General features: G+C 38.3%; 1 protein-coding gene across 1 annotated transcript; it reads left to right on the top strand.

Moving 5' to 3' along the window:
* The first annotated feature begins 1,035 nt into the window (after positions 1-1,035).
* ALX1 (ALX homeobox 1) lies at positions 1,036-20,355 on the top strand. The gene is made up of 4 exons (XM_050911329.1): positions 1,036-1,268; positions 3,565-3,869; positions 7,539-7,667; positions 19,760-20,355. The coding sequence occupies exons 1-4, from the start codon at positions 1,037-1,039 to the stop codon at positions 20,078-20,080; spliced, it is 987 nt and encodes a 328-aa protein (XP_050767286.1). The 5' UTR covers position 1,036; the 3' UTR covers positions 20,081-20,355.
* Positions 20,356-20,779: the final 424 nt, after the last annotated feature.

Raw genomic sequence — 20,779 nt, 5'->3', positions numbered from 1 at the left:
GGACCAAGGAATTCAACACTTCAAAGCTCACACTTTGGGTGAAAACCACCCGCTTTTTCAATATCCATAGGAATGCATGCATATATGGCTCATTTCTTTTTATTACCTAAGACTCTGTTTTAATACTTTCATTTAGAAACTGTATTTTTTTTTTCAAGTCGGTAGTGATAATATTTCAGGAGATTTAAAATAAAAGACCTGTTTTAACTGCTTTGCGCACACACACACACAGAGGCAGACTGGAGGTCTGTTTGATAGCAGCCAAATTCTCTTCTAGGCTGGTTTCTGATGTGAGAGATTTCTAGTTTCTGTTTTCCATTCCCTCTACACAAACAACCGCCTATAATATTTCTTTCTCTCTTTAACTCTAGGACCAAACTTCTGAGCTGTTTAATAAAGAAGGAACACCGGTTCTTAATTTTACAGCTTCAGAGAACAGGACTGCAGCTACCGAGGTATCAGTCAAATTGATTAAAGAAGATCCTTTACTTGAGGGTATGTGCCCCCGAAATTACCTTGCTCTAAGCCTCTCGCGGAGCTGGGGGAAGAGGCAGGGAAGCGAGGGATTACTGTCTTTCCAGGATCCCTGGACAAAAGTGAATAGGTTGCAGAGGGGAAATGTCCTTTTCATGTGTCCTCCCTCCCTCCCTGTCTCCCCTCACCCTCCTCGCACGCCTGTGTGTGTCTGTCTGTCTGAAATGGATCTGTCTGTTGAAAATGGGCCTGGAACTCCCTCCTGTGTTGGGATTAGGTCTTGGGGGACCTGGGGTGGAGTTACACTGCTTGCCTATTTTCATATTCATTAGAAATGGGAGGTTGCATAAGGAGCCCTGCTGAGCCTCAAGATATAAGAGCAACTTCGGGTTCCCCCTTTCAAGACAAGACAAATCAAAGGCTCAGAAGCAAAACAGCTCCCTGAGCTCTGAACGTCTTTCCCTCCCTCCTTCCTTCCCTCCCATCCACTCACCCACTCTCCCTCCCTCCCCTGCTCACAGTCCGGCCTCTGTCTAGGGAAGAGGCTCTCAAGCAGCCTTAGATGATTATGGATTTTCTGAGCGAGAAGTTTGCCCTGAAGAGCCAGCCGAGCAAGAACAGTGACTTTTACATGGGAGCAGGAGGCACTTTGGAGCACGTTATGGAAACTTTGGACAATGAGTCCTTTTATAGCAAAACATCAGGCAGCAAATGCGTGCAGGCCTTCAACCCTCTGCAAAGGGCTGAGCATCATGTGAGGCTGGAGAGGACATCACCCTGCCAGGACAACAACGGTGAGTCACCATCCCAGGCTTATTCTCACTCCTGCACTTTGCCCTCCCTGGAGATGTACAGGGGAGGCCAGGGCTTCTCCTGCCCGGGGATACAGCCTTTGGTTGCTGGCATGCGAGGGGCTGTCAGGTAGTAGTAAATAATAATAATAATAGTAATAGTAATAATAATAATAGCAGTAGTAGTAGTAATAATAATAATAATAATAATAATAATAATACCTGGAAAAGGCGATTGCCTACTTTGAAACGCTCTTTTCCTTTTAGTGCTGCCCCTCCGGCTGCTGCCCTCCCTGCCGGCCCCGGGCCGGCTGCCTCGGCTTGCCCCCGCCGCCACAACGGGAGCGGCGGGGCGCGGAAAGCGCAGCGCCGAGCACGCAGGCAGAGCCCGCCCGGCCCCGGGGCCGCCTGCCCGGGGCACCGATAGGCCGGCGGGGGAGAAAACGAGCGGGGAAAGGGCCGCGGCGGCCCCGCGGTGTCGGAGCGGCGGCGGCCGGCGGGGCCCGGCGGCCGTGGGAGGGCTCGGCCCCGGCCCCGGCCCCGGCCGCCCCCCGGCCGCTGCCCGCGGCGCCGAGGCTCGGGGCCGGCGTGCGGCGTCCCCGGCGCCCGCTGCGGGCAGCGGCGTTTTCGGCCGGCAAACTCCTCGGAAAACTCAGCCCCGGGTGTCGGTGGCCGCGGCACAGCAGGCGCGTCCGGCGCTCGGCCGGCGAGGTACCGCTGCAGGGTGGGCACGGAAGCTCACTTGGTCATGCTTGGTTCTTTCAAATAACGCTCTGCGAGGACAATGTGCTTGGTTGGGTTTGGTTTTTCTTTTTCCCCCCTGAATAATGTATAATAGTTGACTCTTCATACTGACCGAAAACGACTTAGGGAATTCAAACAACAGCGTTAAACAATATTTTTTTCTAGCTGATCGGCAAGGAGAATGTGGAATGTTTTGTTTTTGAAACACTTAAAATTTTCACCATGATTCCAACATGATGTAAATCACACATAGAAAAAATAATTTGAAAAATATTTTCCTAGCAGAATCGGAAAACATGGTTAAGATTAGCTCCAATAATGAGACTAACAATACCGTACATTTTTTGACTTCCTATAAGCATTGAAGCGTTTTTTTGAGAACATCCTTTTTGTATGAAACAGTTTGTAAGAAATAATGACAGATTTCTGCAAGTGCAACTTAAAAAAAACCTACAGAAAATCGATTTATCCATTGAAGTTTTTCTTAATTAGCTCATTTAATGTGTGCCTTGAGGGCTTTGGGGCATTTCCTATCTATTTATGTGTTGATGGTAAGTATCTAAAAATTGCGTTTGGTTAAAATCAGCTCGGACTGAAAGAAAAGAAATTACTGAGAATGTGAGAAAATCCCAAAGCAAGCTTCTCATTGTATGTTACATGCCATCTTTGTAGATTTTCATTTCAATAGTTTTAAACTTTTTTCGCCTGTTTGTGAGAGGGGAAAAAAAAAAAAAGCCTTTTCGAATTCTGTAACATATCGCATGACTTCTTCAGTGATGTGAGACATGCAAAAATAGAAAAAATATGAAATGTTTTCATTTCTTATTAAGAAGCTACAGAGGAATATTTCCTATCTCTACCACTCAGATTTTCCCTAAAGACAAATGGTTCCTGCAATCCTTATACAAAGTATATGAAACCATCTCTTTTAATAAGTTAACATTTTGCAGAAACTCTCTGTATTTTTAACCATAACAAACTTAATTGGAAACAATTCCACTTTACAAATGCAAGAGAAGGTATATGGAATCTATTGAGTTTGTAAAACGAAGTTAATTTTCGGTTTCATTTGCTTCTTGATTTGTCAGTTTACAGCTATTTAGTTTACTTCACAGTTATTTTGTATTTTCATAGAAATAGAGTTTTTTGCATCTGCTTCCAAGTTTAAAGGCACGTTTGTCAATAGCTTTATGCCACTTATATGAAAATCTGTTTTGGGCTAAGATTCCTTATCTGTGCAACTCTAGTTGAAGCTGATTTCATGGATTATTAACTACTTTAGTGGCAGAGTGAAAATATTCGAGTACTTTCATGCAGTCTCCTTACACTGAAAGATTTTAGATGATATTTTCAGACACAATTCTCAGTTAAAATTCAATGTGATTTAGTACTTTTACTCTGTCCGTGGTTAATATTACAGATTCCTTTTCCACGATCTCGCATAGAAATACGGAGCCACATAGAATCTGGTTCCTTGTGAAACAGTTTTAGATGAACCCTTGAATCTAAAGCCCCCCCTTTAACCAGTTATTTCCCTCCCCCACCTTGTGTACAGTGAACTATGGGATTACTAAAGTGGAAGGACAGCCTCTTCACACAGAGCTGAGCAGGCCCATGGACAATTGCAACAATCTCAGGATGTCTCCGGTGAAAGGGATGCAGGAGAAGGGGGAACTGGATGAACTTGGCGATAAGTGTGACAGCAATGTCTCCAGCAGTAAGAAGAGGAGACACAGAACAACTTTCACCAGTTTGCAGCTGGAGGAACTGGAGAAAGTATTCCAGAAAACTCACTACCCCGATGTCTATGTAAGAGAACAGCTAGCTCTGAGAACAGAGCTCACTGAGGCCAGAGTCCAGGTAGGAACCAAACTTCAGCATTTCCATGACAAGTTGTGCATTGTAGGAACTGGTAAACGACACTCTTGGGGATTGTACAAAAGCCCATAAAGCTAAAGTAAATAGCTCGTTTTGCTTTATTTCTTTATGGATATGAGCTGTTATGCTGCAGTACTAAAATAACTTGTTATTTTTTTAAATAGCTTGTGTTGCTGTTCTAGAAACTTGTTTAAAGGGTGAGAAAACAACATCAATAGTAAAGCAGTCTTGATCTCTGGTAGTCCTGTTTTACTGTCAGAATTCCAAGCAGTGAATACCTGAAGTGTTACATGTAAAGATCCCATCAAAGAGATGTGTTGCATGTAGTTCAGACTGATGACGATGCAGAACTCGGACGCAGAGAATTCTGTGTGTGTTACAGCATGAAAAGTGCAATCTAAAAAGTAATCAAATTCCTTGTTTCTATCCAAAGAGCACGCAGTGAAACTGCACATACATAAATGTGTATAAATATATATGTGTGTGTGTGTGTCTGTGTAGAGCAAGGACGTAATTCTTTCATCTCTATTGTATGGAGTGAGCTTAAAAATCACAGAATTAGGAAGTACATTTGCTGATTTTTAAACTTGCATAACCGATGGATAATGTTATTCTAATTTTTGGAACAAAACATACTGTTGACCACTTAGTGCAGTATTTGAGTATCTTAACTGCGTACAAAGTTGATTCATTCAGTATGTGCTCGTACAGTAATCTCAACAATATTTATAGGTTTGGGTGTGCGATGGTGAGAAAAGAAGCTAGATATCCAGGAAATGCAGCCCTTCCCCCGTTTAGAGATCTTCCCTTAGAAAAGGGTATGAGCTGCATTTTGCGCGTTTATGCTGGTTTTAGAGATCTTCCCCGTTCTGGTAATACTCACCATTTCAATTTAGGGAATAGCAGTCCTGTTGATTCTTACAGGCTGGGATTAATTTTTTTAATTTAGTGACTTGAATATGATAACAACTTCACAACTTGTAATTAAACACATACTTGCACATGCATATAAAGAAATAGACGTCAGTGCACATGCATACAACTGAAATTAAACCAGGATCACTTTCAGAAATGAACTCAGCTAACTAATTTTACAAAGAAGTGTTCTTTTCATGTCTATTCAACCAGACAGCATATTCACTGTTGTCATCAGAGAATAAAGTCCAAAATTGTGTGTCAGTTACATTGATACGGTATCAGTGATGCCGATGAAATTTAGTTCAGTGGCTTTTAACTCCTCAGGCTCTGTGCAATCTCTCTCCCTCTGAATTTGGTACAATTTGCCAAGTATGACTTCCATTCACTAGGATTTAGTCTTGACTTAAAAAAAAAGCTTGCATAATGTTAAAACACTCTTCTTACAATTGCATAATTCTGGAATAATGAGAACTACTCCAAGAATAAATTAATAGTCAGAACAAGGAGGGGAGAATTGGGCTAAAATGTGTCAACTGACTTTTTATCACATTTTTTTCTAAGTTTTAGAAGTTTCATATGGTAAAAGTATTAAAAATAAGAGAGTAAATATAAAAACATATATGTCTGCACGAGACTTTCACAGAATATCTATTTCTATTTTATTTAAACGTGTTCTCCCCTTTCTTAAAAGATAACCGGTCTTTGCATTTCTCATATGCTAAATATGAAAGGAAATGGTGATCATTTTTATCCAGAGTAGCAACAGTATTCCATCACAAGATTAAGCAATTTAAAAGGCCTTACATCATTAGAGGCAAGCATCTGGCAATTCAAGGATAACAAGCAGCAGATTTTTACATTGCTTTGTGGAGGCAAATGGTTACTTTATCTCTGCCAAGAGTCAGTTTCTAGTAAAGTGATGTAAACAGAAATATTTTGGGGGATTGTCAAAGGAAAAAAATATGTGCTTTTTTTCTCATTTAGTTACTATAAATTCAAGCAAATTGTTTGATTTAGTTTAGCAGAGTGATCAGCTGGATACCTTACCCACATTTCCCTTCACCGCCATTTCATCAACATCCAATTTAATATTTGTCCTGCATACACGCAGAGAGAGCCAACCTGAACTTAATTTATCTAAGTTGTTCTCTTTCCTGCTGCATGTCAGTGAGGTAATTGGCACCCATTTTAAGGAGATTGTCAAGGTCTTTTTTCAATGAAAGAGCCTCATGACTAAATTCCCTTAATGTGTTCTTGATGCCTCCTGTGGAGACAGGAGAATTTTTTTTTCCTTTTCTTTTCTTTTAGCTGAGCCTCAGGCATCATAAATAATACAAATTTACCAACAAGGTCCCTAACAATATATACTCAGCAGTTACATGCATGGGCCTTGCTTTGATTGCCAAGTACATTTTAAAAGATTGCACATTCTAAATTTGCAACAAGTCCTTGGGAATTAAAATGAGCAAAATTATGCCCTGGTTGCTTAAGCAGCATCAAAGGACAGTTGAGTTCTCCAAAGATCAAGGCAAAAACTGAATTATAAAACAAACAGTGTTATTTTAAATATCCCACCATCAGGGATCAGAAAATATCCCTGATATTCACAGGCAGTGTCTATATAAAAAACACCCTATCCATGTATGTATCTATCCAAATGGATTAATGATCCATTTAGCAGAAAGACTAACCAATGGCATTGTTTCCATAAAAAAAAAATGGTTCTGTTTGTAGCGTGACTTCTTTAAAAAGAGTTGGAATGAGTTTGCTCATAGCTGAACAATAAAGATGTAGTTGGATAATATTACTTTTATAAAGGAACTGTTACTTTTCTTAGCAATCCCTTTAATTCATCAGGATAAGTCTTAGCCAGTCCAACCTAAATGGTGTGAAAGAAAAAAATTTTTTTGAAGACCACAGGACAATGACAGGTATCAGTCACGGCAAGAAATGTGCATATAATAGGTTTTGAGATAACACTCGACACTCAAAATATTACAGAACAATCCAAAGGTAATTTAAGCATAAAGAAAATAGCTTTTAGTTTGCAAGAAGGCATTGCTTCAGATCTAAATTATTTCATAGTCTAAACGTAAAGCGCCATTCTTTAGTTTTCCATTGTCAGAAACCAGTATCACCTAACACAGATGAGAAAAAAAGTCACAATATTTTTAAAACTGTCTGTGATCTCAAGATTTTTTATTATCTTCCTGCCCTGTTAGCCTTCCTTATAGAAACTTTTTCTGCAGCACAGACTACTGTCCTGGTGCCAGCTTTTCCTGCCCTTTCATTACTGCACTTGATAAAGATTACTTAAACCTCTAGGAGGTAGATCATAGGTAGTCATGTCAAGTCAGTGGGCATGTGAAATTAAGATAAAGTTTCTTTACAATTTGACTTGCTGCTACTTGGTGATTTTTCTCTGCAGAACTGAACTCAGTCAAAATTAGCACTGCCGGACAGACTGATCTTTCCTCTGCTTTTTTTTTTTTTTTTTGGAGACACTAGGAAGGAAAGAATATATACTTTTAAAAGAGCCAGAAATAACTTAAGCAGGTCTGACATTGAGAAGATTGAAACTGCAAGAAATTCATCCTCAGCCAGAGAACTTCCCTTTCTTAGATAAACAGAAATTTTCAAAGCTATTGTCCAAAATCTCTTGGCTTTTTCCTAAAACTCTTTGCACAGTATGAATTGAGTTTACCTTGATGATTGTTTCCTCATATACTATAGGTTTGGTTCCAGAATAGAAGAGCAAAATGGAGGAAAAGAGAACGCTATGGTCAGATCCAGCAAGCTAAGAGCCATTTTGCTGCCACCTATGATATATCTGTTCTTCCAAGGACTGACAGCTACCCTCAGGTATGGTAAAGACCTTTGGTTCTACATTTACCTTCTCTTCCATCCTTAGACACACACATACACAGAAGATGCATGAAGACTTTCCTGTGTTTAGCTTTCTGTGTTCTTTAGACACATCGACAGGACCTGCCACTGTGAACAACAGTTCCGACATCCAATATGAATAATTAATTCTTAAAATACAAGTATTTTTTAAACAACAATCTTAGGAGGTGCAGAGTTTTGCATAAGTTAGGTACTGAGAATTGCTGGCAATATGGTTGTGCAGCTAAGTCTTTTCTGCACATAAAATTATGTGGGGATTTGAATCACTTTTAGGTCCATACACAAATTCTGGATGAAGTCTAGACTCATTGAGATTAACAGGAATGATGTAATTTTGACTGCAGTAAGGTCAGGATTTCCCTTCTGGGATATTTATATTCACAGGCACAACTGTCTTAACAACTCTGGTCTTGTATGTTTTGGTAAGATGAGGCATAAACTATGTGATCTCTAGGCAACTTCCTTCTGATGTATTAAACATGCACCATTTCTTTACAGACCTCAATAGATCATTGAATACATCAAGTCTTCTACTAACATGAAACCATATTATGGCCACGTACAATCAGAATTGAATGTATATGGCTGGGAGAGGGATACAGAAAGACAAGAAAGCGCTCTCAGACAGTAGTAGTTTGTTTAATTCATTTTTTTCTTTTTCAGTGCTCCGTTAGTATATAGTAAGGTATACTGTGTAAAAAGATCATAATCTTCTGTCACTGTTCTCCAGTCCTTTGGTTTACTGCCTTGCCTCACTCTCTGCTATTGTTTTTCTGCATGCTTGTTTTAGTACATTGAATACTTTTATTCTGAAGCCATTGTTTTTCGTGTCTCTAGCTTCCCATTGCTTTTACCACATAATTTAAAAAAAAAAAAAAAAGCACCATACAAAGCAAAAATCTTGTATGGGTCCCTGTGGTAGAGTCCTTCCACTGCTGGTGTCCTGGTGCTCTTCTGGTTCATTAGGTAGCAGGGTCTCTGCCAGCCTTAAGAGTATGCTCATATTCTATGGGGGCTTGCTTTGGTCACGCTCTACATTGGCTGAATGTGATTAGCTTTGAACCAGAGGCCTTGGGCCCATGTGCCATCTACCCAGCTTAAAGTGCTTTACCACTGAGGAGGTTGCATGTTACTAAGTTTGGTGCCTGGGCCAGAGCTCAGAATTTTGGGCACAGAACAGAATATTTTGTTCCAGCAGCTCAGAACGTGGGCACAACTATTTCAGATCTGGTGGCACTTATAAGTCTGCCTGTTTTTATTTTATAATGTAATAGTGCATTAGCCCAAGTTACATCAGAAACCACTGCATGATACACTCTGTGTTTAAGTAGGAGGATACAATACTTGTGTGAGACCTACCTAGGTGGAGGTGTGCTTAAGCACTCCTAGGCAGACTCACAAAGACATAGATGCACAGTCACTCACAGATCTCACTCAAGGTGCTCAAGTATCTTTTCAAGGCCTTTCTGACTTATGTATAGCATCACAACAGATGATACAAGGAATAGTACTTAAGCTTTGGGCTTTCTATCCCTGACTCAATTTTCCAGACTAAATTTTGTGTCTCCAAGCTCATCTTGTATTTTTAGTAGGACTTCATCTACAAATTTTCCCAATTGACAGAAGTTTCATTAGCATAAGATAACAGAATAATGCAAGTCATTGGTAAGCACTTAAAATGGGTGTCCTAAAATTAATGTTTTTAAAAAAGAAACACTTTTGAATTATATGAGAATATCTTCCATAAAAATCTAAACCCAATTAAATATCTATTCTGTACTTTCGGATTATTAAAAAGATGAGTGAATTCACTGCATTTCTATTTATGAATTTGTTAAAAACCATCTTTCCTAGGCTGATGACACAACTCAGTTTCAGCCTGGCAAAACATTCTATCATTAATTTACAAATCCTTAAAAACAGGAGATTGAAATGGAAATGTTGGTACCGTAATCTTAAGTAAAGCATCTCTAAAATGTGTAGAAATATAAAATGTATATTCCTTCATAAACGTAAATATGTAGTACTCACCTACAACCACAGACTATCACACTGCAGGTAAACAGGCAGGCACAAACACGTAATTGAGTCTGGTCACCTGCATGAGAAAGTTGTGTTGTACTGTACTGTACTTCATGAACAGGAACAAGGAGCTAAATGAAGGTGTGAATCCACTTTACATTGGCTATTTCAGTTGAGTGCTTGCATGTGTAGTTTGGCTACATGATAAAAACAAGGTATCTTACTCCTCAGTGAAGAAGGTGGCTACTTTGCTGTATACTGGAATATGAATAGGTATCCAGGCAATAATCACAGAACAAACAATGCAAGTTCACCTTCTTGCTAACCTGGTGGTAATTCTTCATAGTTTCACATTCTTAAATCCTCACCTTCAGTAAAACCATGTATCATATACATAACATTTCCAGTGAGAATGCTTGAGACAATGAAAATCGGTATTAAAAACACAATGACTGCTAACATCACTACATTCAAATCTTTTGAACTAGATGTCTATTTATAAGTGCCTCACTTATGGAAAATAAATATACAGTACATGACTTGCTATAAGCTCATTGATCCATCCCACAGTTCAGGCAGAAAGAGATACTTACAATTGTTATCTGCATGTTTGGTTTTAGTGTTATAGATTGATTTCCCAAACAATTCCATTACTTCAGTGTAGTTAATACAAGAAAAGAAATCAAATATACTTTTTTCCTTTTCTTTTCCTTTTTTTTCTCCTCCCCCCCCCCCCCCCCCCCCGCCTTGTGTACAAGCACTCTTATTGTGACACTGACATCAGTAAATATTAGACAAGCTTTGCCATACTTTTGAGTGAATAGTTTTTCTTGGGGATTGTGGAACACAGATCACTAGAGCTTATTTATGAAGCCTTTATTAACATTGGGGAAAACAGACTCTCTTTTGCTGGCAAAAAATATAGGATGAATGTTGAAAAGGGATGAAATCAAGCTGAGATATTTACTGCTGTGTGGCAGAAGGAACAGGAACAAATGTGAATTTCTGTTGTGCATTATATGAATTTGCAGTCTGAAGATTTCTGTTTTGAGCCCCACCACGGATATGTTCACAAAACAGACATCCCACAGCAGAAAAATCCGTCTCTTTTGCAGTCAACAGAGGGTGTGGAGACCCTTGCTTAGTCTCTTCACCAATTATCTTCATCAAGTACAAATTAAGAACATGATGTTGCTATACAATGTGTGACTATATAAACCTGAAAGGTTTTCCTGTGAGGAAATGATCTTTTCAACTTATTTCAGGTAGAAGGTTGGCTCTGAATCAGAGAATGGTTGAGGTTGGAAGGGACCTCTGGAGGCAGTCTGGTCCAATACCCTTTTCTATAATCCAGTCTAATTTTGCTATTAAATTACACATCTTTACCTTCAAAATAGTAATAAACAATTTAGGGTTTTTTTGCCTAGATCATATTTGTTTGCTTTGCTAATTCAGTCTAACCTTAATTATTTTCACAGTATGTTGACTTTAGGTGTTGCTTATTGTGCAAAATAGTTGCTCAGCTGGCTGCCAAGATGTTCAGTATCTCCTAAACTGTCCAAATTCTGCACACATACATGTTCCATTAATTATACTGGCAACACCTGGACTGCAGAGGAAGACAGTACAATATTCCAGGACAATCATCTGTTATTCATATGTTTTTTCTAGGCTTTAACAATAAAAATACCACAGTGTTGTTAAGTATTGACTCGGATGAAATATTTAACTTTTGACAACATTACGCAGAAAATCAGATTTTTCTAGGAAAAGGTTATATACAGTACTTTTCATTCATTTTAGTAAAAGGTTTCAGTTTCATTAGTTTCATTATTTAAGTTTCAAGTTTCTCTTGCAGATGCAACACATTGTGGTCTAAGTCATCTTAAGTGCACTCAGAAAACAATTCACTGGTTAAAACTCTTGTCCCAGACACTTTGAGCCTCATTAACTGGCAATATTCTGCTGATGGTATGAAAGCTAAGAGGCAGCATCTTAACATCACTGGGGAAATGAATGCAGATTCACTTCATGGAGACGTTTACTTCAACTCATCTGAGTAAACATTAGTAAATAAGCAGTACTTGATTCGGTCACCTAAATACAGTGTCTAGTGTTATTAAAGATGTCTTGGGATATCTGAGACACTGTTACAGTGCTGATGAACAGGACTTACAAGAAGGATGCACCCTTCAGGGGAGACAGCTGGTGGTCAGATAAATATTAGACATTTGTGTTTAGGAAACTTAACCAAAGGGACTTTTACGCAAGAGACAGGTTCCCTTTGAAGTTGATGAAAATCTGGTCAATTAAGTTTTCTTTTCCTAAAGTATAAGGTATAAAACAGGTAGGATAATCTCTAAAAATGTATTTTTTTCTCTGATGCCTGGTTCAGCTGCAGACGTCTATAGTTATCTTAGATGGATCTATATATTATGTGTTGGGAGAGGAACAATAAAAAGGTTGCTAAGCCTTGCTCTTCTCTACCTTATTGGTCTTTACTTGATTACTTTTGCTGTTCTGTGCCTAGTGAGAAGGCTAATGTTACAAAGGGCACTTGACCTTGTCAGATTTAATGTTTAAGTATGAGAAGTAGCAAGTGACCAAAAAACCTGAGACAAAATTTCATTTTTATCCCCTCCTTATTTACACACATGAGAGTGAAATTTGATCAAAAGCCTACACTGTTATCACACAGACCTCCAGCTTTCCTTGTATGAGTTAGATTTATAAAGATGTTGTCTTTATAAACGTAAGTGCATCAGTATGTAAATAGACATTAAAATGTATCCTTGAAAAGCAGATATAAGGGGCAATGTTTTTCCTCCACCTAGGCTCTTTCCATACTTTGCATCTTTTCTTCTTGTTTGTTCTTTGAATCTAGTCCATTTGTTGTCATTGTTCTTCTAAGTTCTTTTGAAAGGGTTTACCCTGTCACACCATTATACTTTCCTTCTCACTATCACGTGTGAAATGTATTGTTTGCTTCTCTTATTTACTTGCAAATGCAGGCAAGAGTTGGATAGGACTGAATTTAATTTTTTTTTTGGTGGAAAAACCCAGTGTAGCGCAGGTGCGAATCCCGAGGAGACAAAAGCATTTCAAAAGTATGGGAACTGGAGTGATACAGAAGGTGTAGAAAGAAGGGAGAATGTTGAAATCTCAAAAATAGAAGTAGGAAGAGGCTGAAGTTTACATTCCATCCAGCAGACTGATAAATCAAATTAAGTATGTTGAACAGCATGGCATCACATGATTTGTTTTGGCAATCAAAGAGTGTAGAAGTGGTATCAGTATACATGTGTTATGTACTAAGTCCTTGGATCATCATTACAGTTCTGCTCTAGCCTTAGTACATATGGGTAATTCTCATTAGCAATAATCAAAGTTACATGCTCCAATTAAATCTTTCATATGGCATATATTAGACACCACATGTTATATGACTTAAAAATTCTTTTAACTGTAGTAGACGTATAAATGACAGTTAATCACAATAGTTCATTAAGGCTATGGGTACACTGATTAAGTAGGAGTAGATGTGGTAGACATATCTAAGCTAGCTTCAAAGAAGTTTTATCATATACTCATGCTGTCTGGCTGTGACAGCATGGAGCTCAGGCTGGGCCACCACCTGGATGGTATGTTGCTTGCTGCATATGTGCTGACTGTTGCACTGCTGTGGCTGATCTTCCAACAAGAGTAACACTTCTAATCTTTTTGGGTGGTGTCTGTTCCACACAAAGTAGTTTGTGCACTGAGCTTTTATTTTTTCTTGGTTCTAAACCGTCACTGTATGTGGTCCTCCTCACAGTCTCAATGTTTGGTTTGTTGCCTTTTTTTTTTTTTTTTGAAACGTGTATTTCTTTAAGTGTGTGAGTGACTTTAACTGGGGCTTAATTATAAGACAAATTCATTTTTTTCTGAGATAGAAACTTGTTTTTACTAGTATTTTTCAAAGTATGAAATTTTGTCTTTAACTGTATCATAGACATGAAATATAATTAATTCTTATTGTAACTGGTCCTGAGATTGCAGTAGGGAGAAGTTACAGTTTATCTACAAAACATCCTGTACAAGAATGAAATCTTGATGACTTTGAATCCTGCATTATTTTGCACCTTAGCAAACTTCTTAAGCATAGAATCAAACAAACAGATTTCTATTTTGTTCATGGTATGTAAGGCCTAAATGTGGACTGAATGGGTCTATCACGTATCTTAGAGCTGTAACATTAAGCCTCTCACTACCAAGGGCCAACTTGCATTTTATGGACATATCTGAAAATGGTGTGCTGCAGCTCTCTTATATGTACCTGAACCCAATACAGTACAGATGATCTTCACATCTTCATTAGGTCCAATGGCTCCTATAAAATGATCACAAATTACACCAAGAAGTATTCTGTCTAGATATAAAGGACAGAATACAATGAGAGCAGTAAAGCCTTGTAACAAGTTGCTCATGGAAGTTATTGAATGTCTGTAGCTGGAGCTACTCAAAACTTGGCTGGATAAGGCTTGAGTAACCTGATCTAAATTCAAAGTTAGTTGTGAGCAAGGGTTTGGAATAATAATCCCAGAGGTCCTTTTCAGTTTAAATTATTCTGAGAATCTATGAATCTGCAGACTCGGGAAGTACAGGCAAATCTCCGCCCATACTTTGGATGTTCTTAAGAGGCCTCCAGAAAAAAACATACTGTGGCAAGTGACAGATCAAATTAATTGTGCTGATGGACTAGGAACAGCCTACAGATCATGAGTTGTAAATGAGCAGTTTTGAGCAATTTAACAGTTATTGCATTTAATCTGCCTAAAGTAGCTCCTCGTGCAAGTACAAGTTTCATGTTTTCTGGCAGTGCAAGGATTGTTGTTTCACACAAAGAGAGAAGTGACAAAAATTTAGCAAATCAGTCTCTTTGACAGTCACATGTTTTCTATAATTAGGTAAATTCTTAACTGTTCAGTTAGTGCCACTGTTGTCTCCCTTGCAATGCCCAGGAACACCCTGAAAACAGTCAATGTGTAGTTTCTAATTGCTTACTAGAGTAATTATAGTAACATATAACATATAACATACCATAATATAACATATATTATGTAATATAATAACAACAGCAACAACAATAACAACTTATTACTTCATATCTAGAGATCTTAAGAGAGATTAACATTTTGTTTCCCGTGTGAAGCACTAAAACACTTGTCCGCTCAAATAAAAGCTGTGTGTGCTCATATGTGTGTTTGTTGGAACCAGACTCCAGTCTGGATAGGCAGGTTACTCAAATAGCATGAGTTAAGACATTTGGTGATGGGAGAACCAAAGCTGGGTAAGTGACAGTAAAACTCTCAGAAAATTTGGAGATTTGAGTTTATGTGATTTCTTCAGGTTCTGTGTAAGAAGGCTGAAGCTCCAGGAGCCTGAAATTTTAACAGAAAAAAAGCAATGACACCAAGTGGGATGACCAATTACCTCAGCTAATTTTCCTCTGCAGTGTCAAGCAGAAGGTCATATGCTTAGGAAATGATATCATAACCATGTTAACAACCATAACTCTCCAGTTATGTTCTTGTCACAGCTAAGAAATCCTACTTCTTTTTTCTGTCGGGAAGGGTGTGTGTGCTTGTGTGTGTATGTGTGTGTCTGTGTATAAAACATACAGTAGGTAAATATATTGAAGGGCTCTGGTAATTTCATGGTAACCACAAGAGCAAAGCTCAAGTTGTTTGTGATGTTAACAGAAACCAGAGATGTGCTGTATGTATAGCCTCATTCACAGTCTCTGAATTGCCTTTTATATAGTTCATGGATCACACAAGAGTTTAAGAGGAAAAATATTTTCTTTAAATTCATGTACATAATGTCCCTTTTCCTTCCAACATACCAGAAGAAGGTCTGATAATTTTGACTTATTGTAAAACATTACTGTATTTATTTTTAATACAGGAATACCTTCTGCACCTAAATTTCACTACAAGATATTTATGTTGTAAATCCTTGCTAAGAAATGAAAATCTAATATCAAAAGTGAAGTCACTCAACCAACTAAAATGAATCGAAAATTGATATGACTCAAACATTCTTTTGAAAAGCAGAACTGTCTCATGAGAGAAGATGTAAAGTTTTCCTAGCATCTTGTGGCATTTCTGAAATTAAGTTTACTAATTTGGATTCCTTCCTCTAAGGAAGAAACCTAGGGCACCCCTTTGAAAGTTTTAGGAATGAATAGCTTGTTCACATATTTCTTTAACAAGACATTGGTATGTTTTAGGATTTGCAGCTGAATTCTCTTCTCATTAACACCTGTGCAATCTCACTGAAGTTAAAATGAAAGAGATTTATCTAGGATAAAAATATCAGGAAAATTGGTGGTACTAAACTTAGTTTACTGCAAACCAAACTACTAGAAATATGGAAGGAAAGAGTGATTTTGTGATACCTCCAGACCACATAGGTTATTGGGCACTTTCAAACTGAGCCTCTGAACCTTTTAAAGTCTTCCCATCATGACTGCATTAAAAGCAAACTCGTGTGTGTTCCTATTTAGACAGATTTTTTGGGAAAATTCTTCCCATAATTATATCTGTGCAGCCTGGGCGACTGCAGCATTTGGCATAGTGTTTCTTAGAAAGAAATCTTAGTAAGTCAGATAAATGAGACTTTGTCACATGTGAGTTAGCTTTGGAGATGATGAGCTCCTTCAGAATTAGTTCCTGTATTAGATGCTGCATAGATGAACTAGTGTCTCCCTGGGCAAATTCATCCTGTTGTGAAGGTTCTGAGACAAACAATTTGGCCTGGAAATACCATCAAAAAGAATGGAGTTCTGTGTGCATGTGTTTGAAATATATCTTTTTTTTTTTCTGGATTCTTTTTTAGCTGTATCAGCTCCCTGTTTCAATTCAGTAAAGAGTTGTACCAGTAAAACAAACTGAAATGGAACAGCATGGAAATAGGAATGGGTGACTTGTTTTGTAGGAAGAAAGGGAAAGAAAACCCCAACAGTTGCTTAATCTGTCATTGCTGCTGCAAGAAACATACATGTAACCATGAAATACAATAAAGTACAATTAAAAGTTTCTAGTGTTCCTGAACAACAACAAAAAAAGACAATGATTTTTGTATGGATGACTGGGTTTCTGATTTTCCCAGGTCATGATTGAGACAGAATGTGTGCAGCTTGGGCTTTCAGGCAAAGTGGAGATATTCTCTGGATCTTACAGGCTTTCAGCTGCTATCTTCTTTACTACTCTCCTCTGGACTCTAATCATATGCTATGTGGCTCCAAACTCATTAAGTCTGAGAAGGCAGTAAGCCTTATGGGTCTTAGTGGATGACTTCCCAGTCGCCGTACACTTAACTACCACACTTTCCAGCTCTTTCTGGATCCCTCGTTTCCTTCTTGTCATATTCTATAAACCTGTACTAGGATCTGAGAAACCTTCCAGGCAATAGGACACTCAGGAATCCCTGAATCCTGAGCCATAAAAGATGTACTGCTCTCTTTGGGAATGTTCTGTGTGGTTGAACGCAACAAACTTTCTTAAGCAAGATGATGGTTCACATAGGTCCAGATAAGATATGTCCTTCAATCCCCAAATAAACCACCTGTCCTCTGAAGATGAAAAAAAAGAAGTTTGTGTGATTATAAGTCAAAACTGGCTCAGGTGGGTTAATTAAGGAGTAATAAGGCAGCTGAGGATAATGTCAAGCTGTAGAGGGTCTCCCATGGGCTGATGTTTGAGAGTCTTCTAAAAACTGCTGAAGGGAGGAGGGAAGGATGGGAACTGGAAAGTTCTGAAACTCTCACTAGAGTCTCTTCCTCCTGTAGATCTCAGGAGGCCCACAAGAAGGAGGAAAAATCCTCGATATCCTTCCCCACGCACCTTATTCACTCCATTACCTCTCAGCAGACCACCTAAGACATGCAGGAGCAGATGTCTGAGGTGTGCCCAACTAGCTGTGCGTATGTGTGTGTGTGGAAAGGCAAGCTGCGTTCACGTGAGTGGGTGTGGAATTGTGTGTATGCCTGTATGTATGCATGTCTGTGTGAACAAGGAGTTGGGCAGACCAAGAGTTTGGGGATACATGTTGCTACCGTGACTTTTCCCCAGCCTTCTGCAGGAAACCAAAATGGAGCATTTACTGGTTCTTTTTTGCTGCTGGAATTGCCAAGGAACCCAAATTAGTTTGTCAGCTCCTGATGACCCCTGCTAATACAACTGTTCAAATTATTAACTTTTAAAATAAGATTCTATCTCATCCTTGTTATCTGCACTAGATCTCAGCTAGATGAGTTCAGTGAACCATAATTTATCTCCTTAGCTTGTTGGTGGTTTGGTGGGTATGTGTTTTTGCAAAGTAATAGGACAATGGGAAAAAAACAACTCAGCATTAGAAACATGTTTTCATTCTCTGTGTGTGTATCTGTCATAATTCATTAATTCCCCTGACCTCTGCTTTGGCAGGAAAAAAAATCACTCAGCTAGAGAGATAACATACATATCTTAAAGCCAAAATTCCTTTGTCTATAGATTTGGAACATGAAGGCAAAATTAAGTTTGAAGTGGGAATTCACTTCACAGTGCTAACCGAAGAGTAATTACAATTACTCCAACGTATAGCAGAGAACAGACATGTGGGCTCAATCCCAGCGCATCAGAGCAATGATATACTGAACAGACAACAGATTTTTAGGATGAAGACAAATTTAGCAAAGTAAAACAAAAAGAAAAGGATGTAGTTACTGGCTGAGAAGTTCTGTACTGTGAATGAGGGCTACAAATGTCTTATATCATGATATTTGTACATTTAAAAAAAATTAGCATTCAGGAAAGAGATATAAGTAAAAGTGGAGAAGAAATATAAAGTTGTATATTGTATAATGGTGAGTGCAAGTGAGAAATAACCAAGGAAGTTAGTCAGAAATTATATCCATATAGTGCTGATAGAGAGACTTTAAGAAGACAGAAGGACAGCTGCTCAGCATGAAGTTTGATTAAAGAAAAGTGAATAGAGGAGGAATGAAAGAATGCACAGTCTGAGGTAATGACAGGAGCTGACTTGTGCTAGGCCTTGAAAATCTTTCCATCTGTTCATCTAGTAACAAATAAGTGGAAAATACCTATCCATAAATAGCATCTATACATAGACAATAGGAGAAGGCCTGAAACTCAGAATGAAGCTTTAAGTGACTGCCAAGTACAGAAGGCATTACACATCAAAGCTTGAATACGTGGTTACTCCAGATCTTCAGCAGACATTGCTGGTAACCACAAAGTTTGTGTCCTACTCTGTCACGCAACATTTTCCAGGGATGCACAGTACAGCCAGTTAAGGCTGAGAGCTGAAACAGAAATACCCTCAAGTATAATTTAATATAAAAATATAATGAAAATAATTTTTATCTTAAAACCACCTTTGACACAACTTTAGGAAAAACTCTTGGATGTATTATGAGCCATGCCTGTATTTTATGGATTCATTTGTTTTAAAATAATTATGCAAGGCTTCTCAATATTTAATTTTGCAAATACTTGCTGGGCTTTGTCACTTGAGAAATCCTGGTTTGTTTTGCTCACCCTTTTATACTGTTTCCTAGCATTACAGTAAGAAAGATTCTGATGAGGAGAAGGTTTTATGGTGAAAACAGCTATGATATTGTACACTCTTTTGACACCTTTTCTTTGAAGTCAGTTGTGTGCTTCCGCTAATTTTACTGACTGGCTGGGATGACGGCATCCTGAGGTTCAATGGTAAACACTCAGGATAAAGCCACAGAGCAAATGGATGACAGAGCAAGGAATATGATTCAGCAGCCCTTGCTCTTAAGTGAATGACCCAGTCTTTTGACTCATGTCATATCTTCATGGTATTTTCTAATGATTGCAGAGAACTAATTAAGTACTTGTTGCTTGTTTTAGAGGAGAACTAATAATGTATGTGTTAAGTAAAGCAAACCAAGCATTGCAGAAAACAAAAGATGAACTATCTAAATTTAATCTTATTCATTTTATATGTTCCAGATTCAGAACAATCTGTGGGCAGGGAATGCGGCTAGCGGTTCTGTGGTTACTTCCTGCATGCTGCCACGAGATACATCCTCCTGTATGACACCTTATTCCCATTCACCCCGGACAGATTCTGGCTACACAGGCTTTTCAAACCACCAGAATCAGTTCAGCCACGTGCCCCTCAATAATTTTTTCACTGACTCTTTACTTTCTGGGGCAACCAATGGACATGCTTTTGAAACCAAGCCGGAGTTTGAAAGGAGGTCCTCCAGCATTGCAGTTCTACGGATGAAAGCCAAAGAGCATGCTGCCAATATTTCCTGGGCCATGTAATATAGCAGTACCTTTTCTTCATTTCCTTTTTTTTTTTATAGCAAACTGAAAACATTTTTATTTCCCATATTTAAAGGACACAACGATAAGCTGCTGTGTGTGGAATGCTAGAAATCACAATATACATGATGTCTGCTTAAACAAATGCAATATAATATTTAACAATAAAACAAGAATAAACCAAATAGATTTACCATGCATCAAGCTCAACAAGCCCTCTTTGTTTTGGTTTTTATATAGAAATATGTTTTGTTGTACCAGTTGATGAAATATGATTATAGAACCTGCAAAAAAGAATAAAACTATTAAGCAAATATGTCTACTCCATTGGTTTTTAGCAGTCCTGTATACAAAATTAATGCTTTACAAACGAATACTTCATAAGGGAACAACTCTGTAAAGGAAAATAAATTTATTATACTAAAACCATGAAGTAAATCTCTAAGCACACCATGCAGAGAAGGAAATATACGATCGTTCATGTTGTAGGTGGAATCTGTAGACCTAACTCAGCACTGTGCTGCTGCTCTGAGCCAGCTCTGCTGTTTTGCTAAATGCATGTTGAGCTCGTTGGAGTTATATCAATGCACAACTAATGTAATGAGAATAGAAGGTCTTCCTTTATTTTATGGACTTGAGTATTTTCCTATGAAAGATAATGAGGTTTTTTTACCAAACATATCACTAAAAGCAGGATCA

This window comes from Gymnogyps californianus, chromosome 1, assembly GCF_018139145.2.
Source record: "Gymnogyps californianus isolate 813 chromosome 1, ASM1813914v2, whole genome shotgun sequence".
NCBI lineage: Eukaryota > Metazoa > Chordata > Aves > Accipitriformes > Cathartidae > Gymnogyps > Gymnogyps californianus.
This window is presented reverse-complemented; position numbering and strand designations above follow the sequence as displayed.

Coding starts and splice junctions, on each gene's coding strand:
- ALX1 (XM_050911329.1), top strand. CDS start 1,037: ATGATTATGGATTTTCTGAGCGAGAAGTTTGCCCTGAAGAGCCAGCCG. Junction 3,870..7,538: donor TCACTGAGGCCAGAGTCCAG/GTAGGAACCAAA, acceptor CATATACTATAG/GTTTGGTTCCAGAATAGAAG. Junction 7,668..19,759: donor GGACTGACAGCTACCCTCAG/GTATGGTAAAGA, acceptor TATATGTTCCAG/ATTCAGAACAATCTGTGGGC.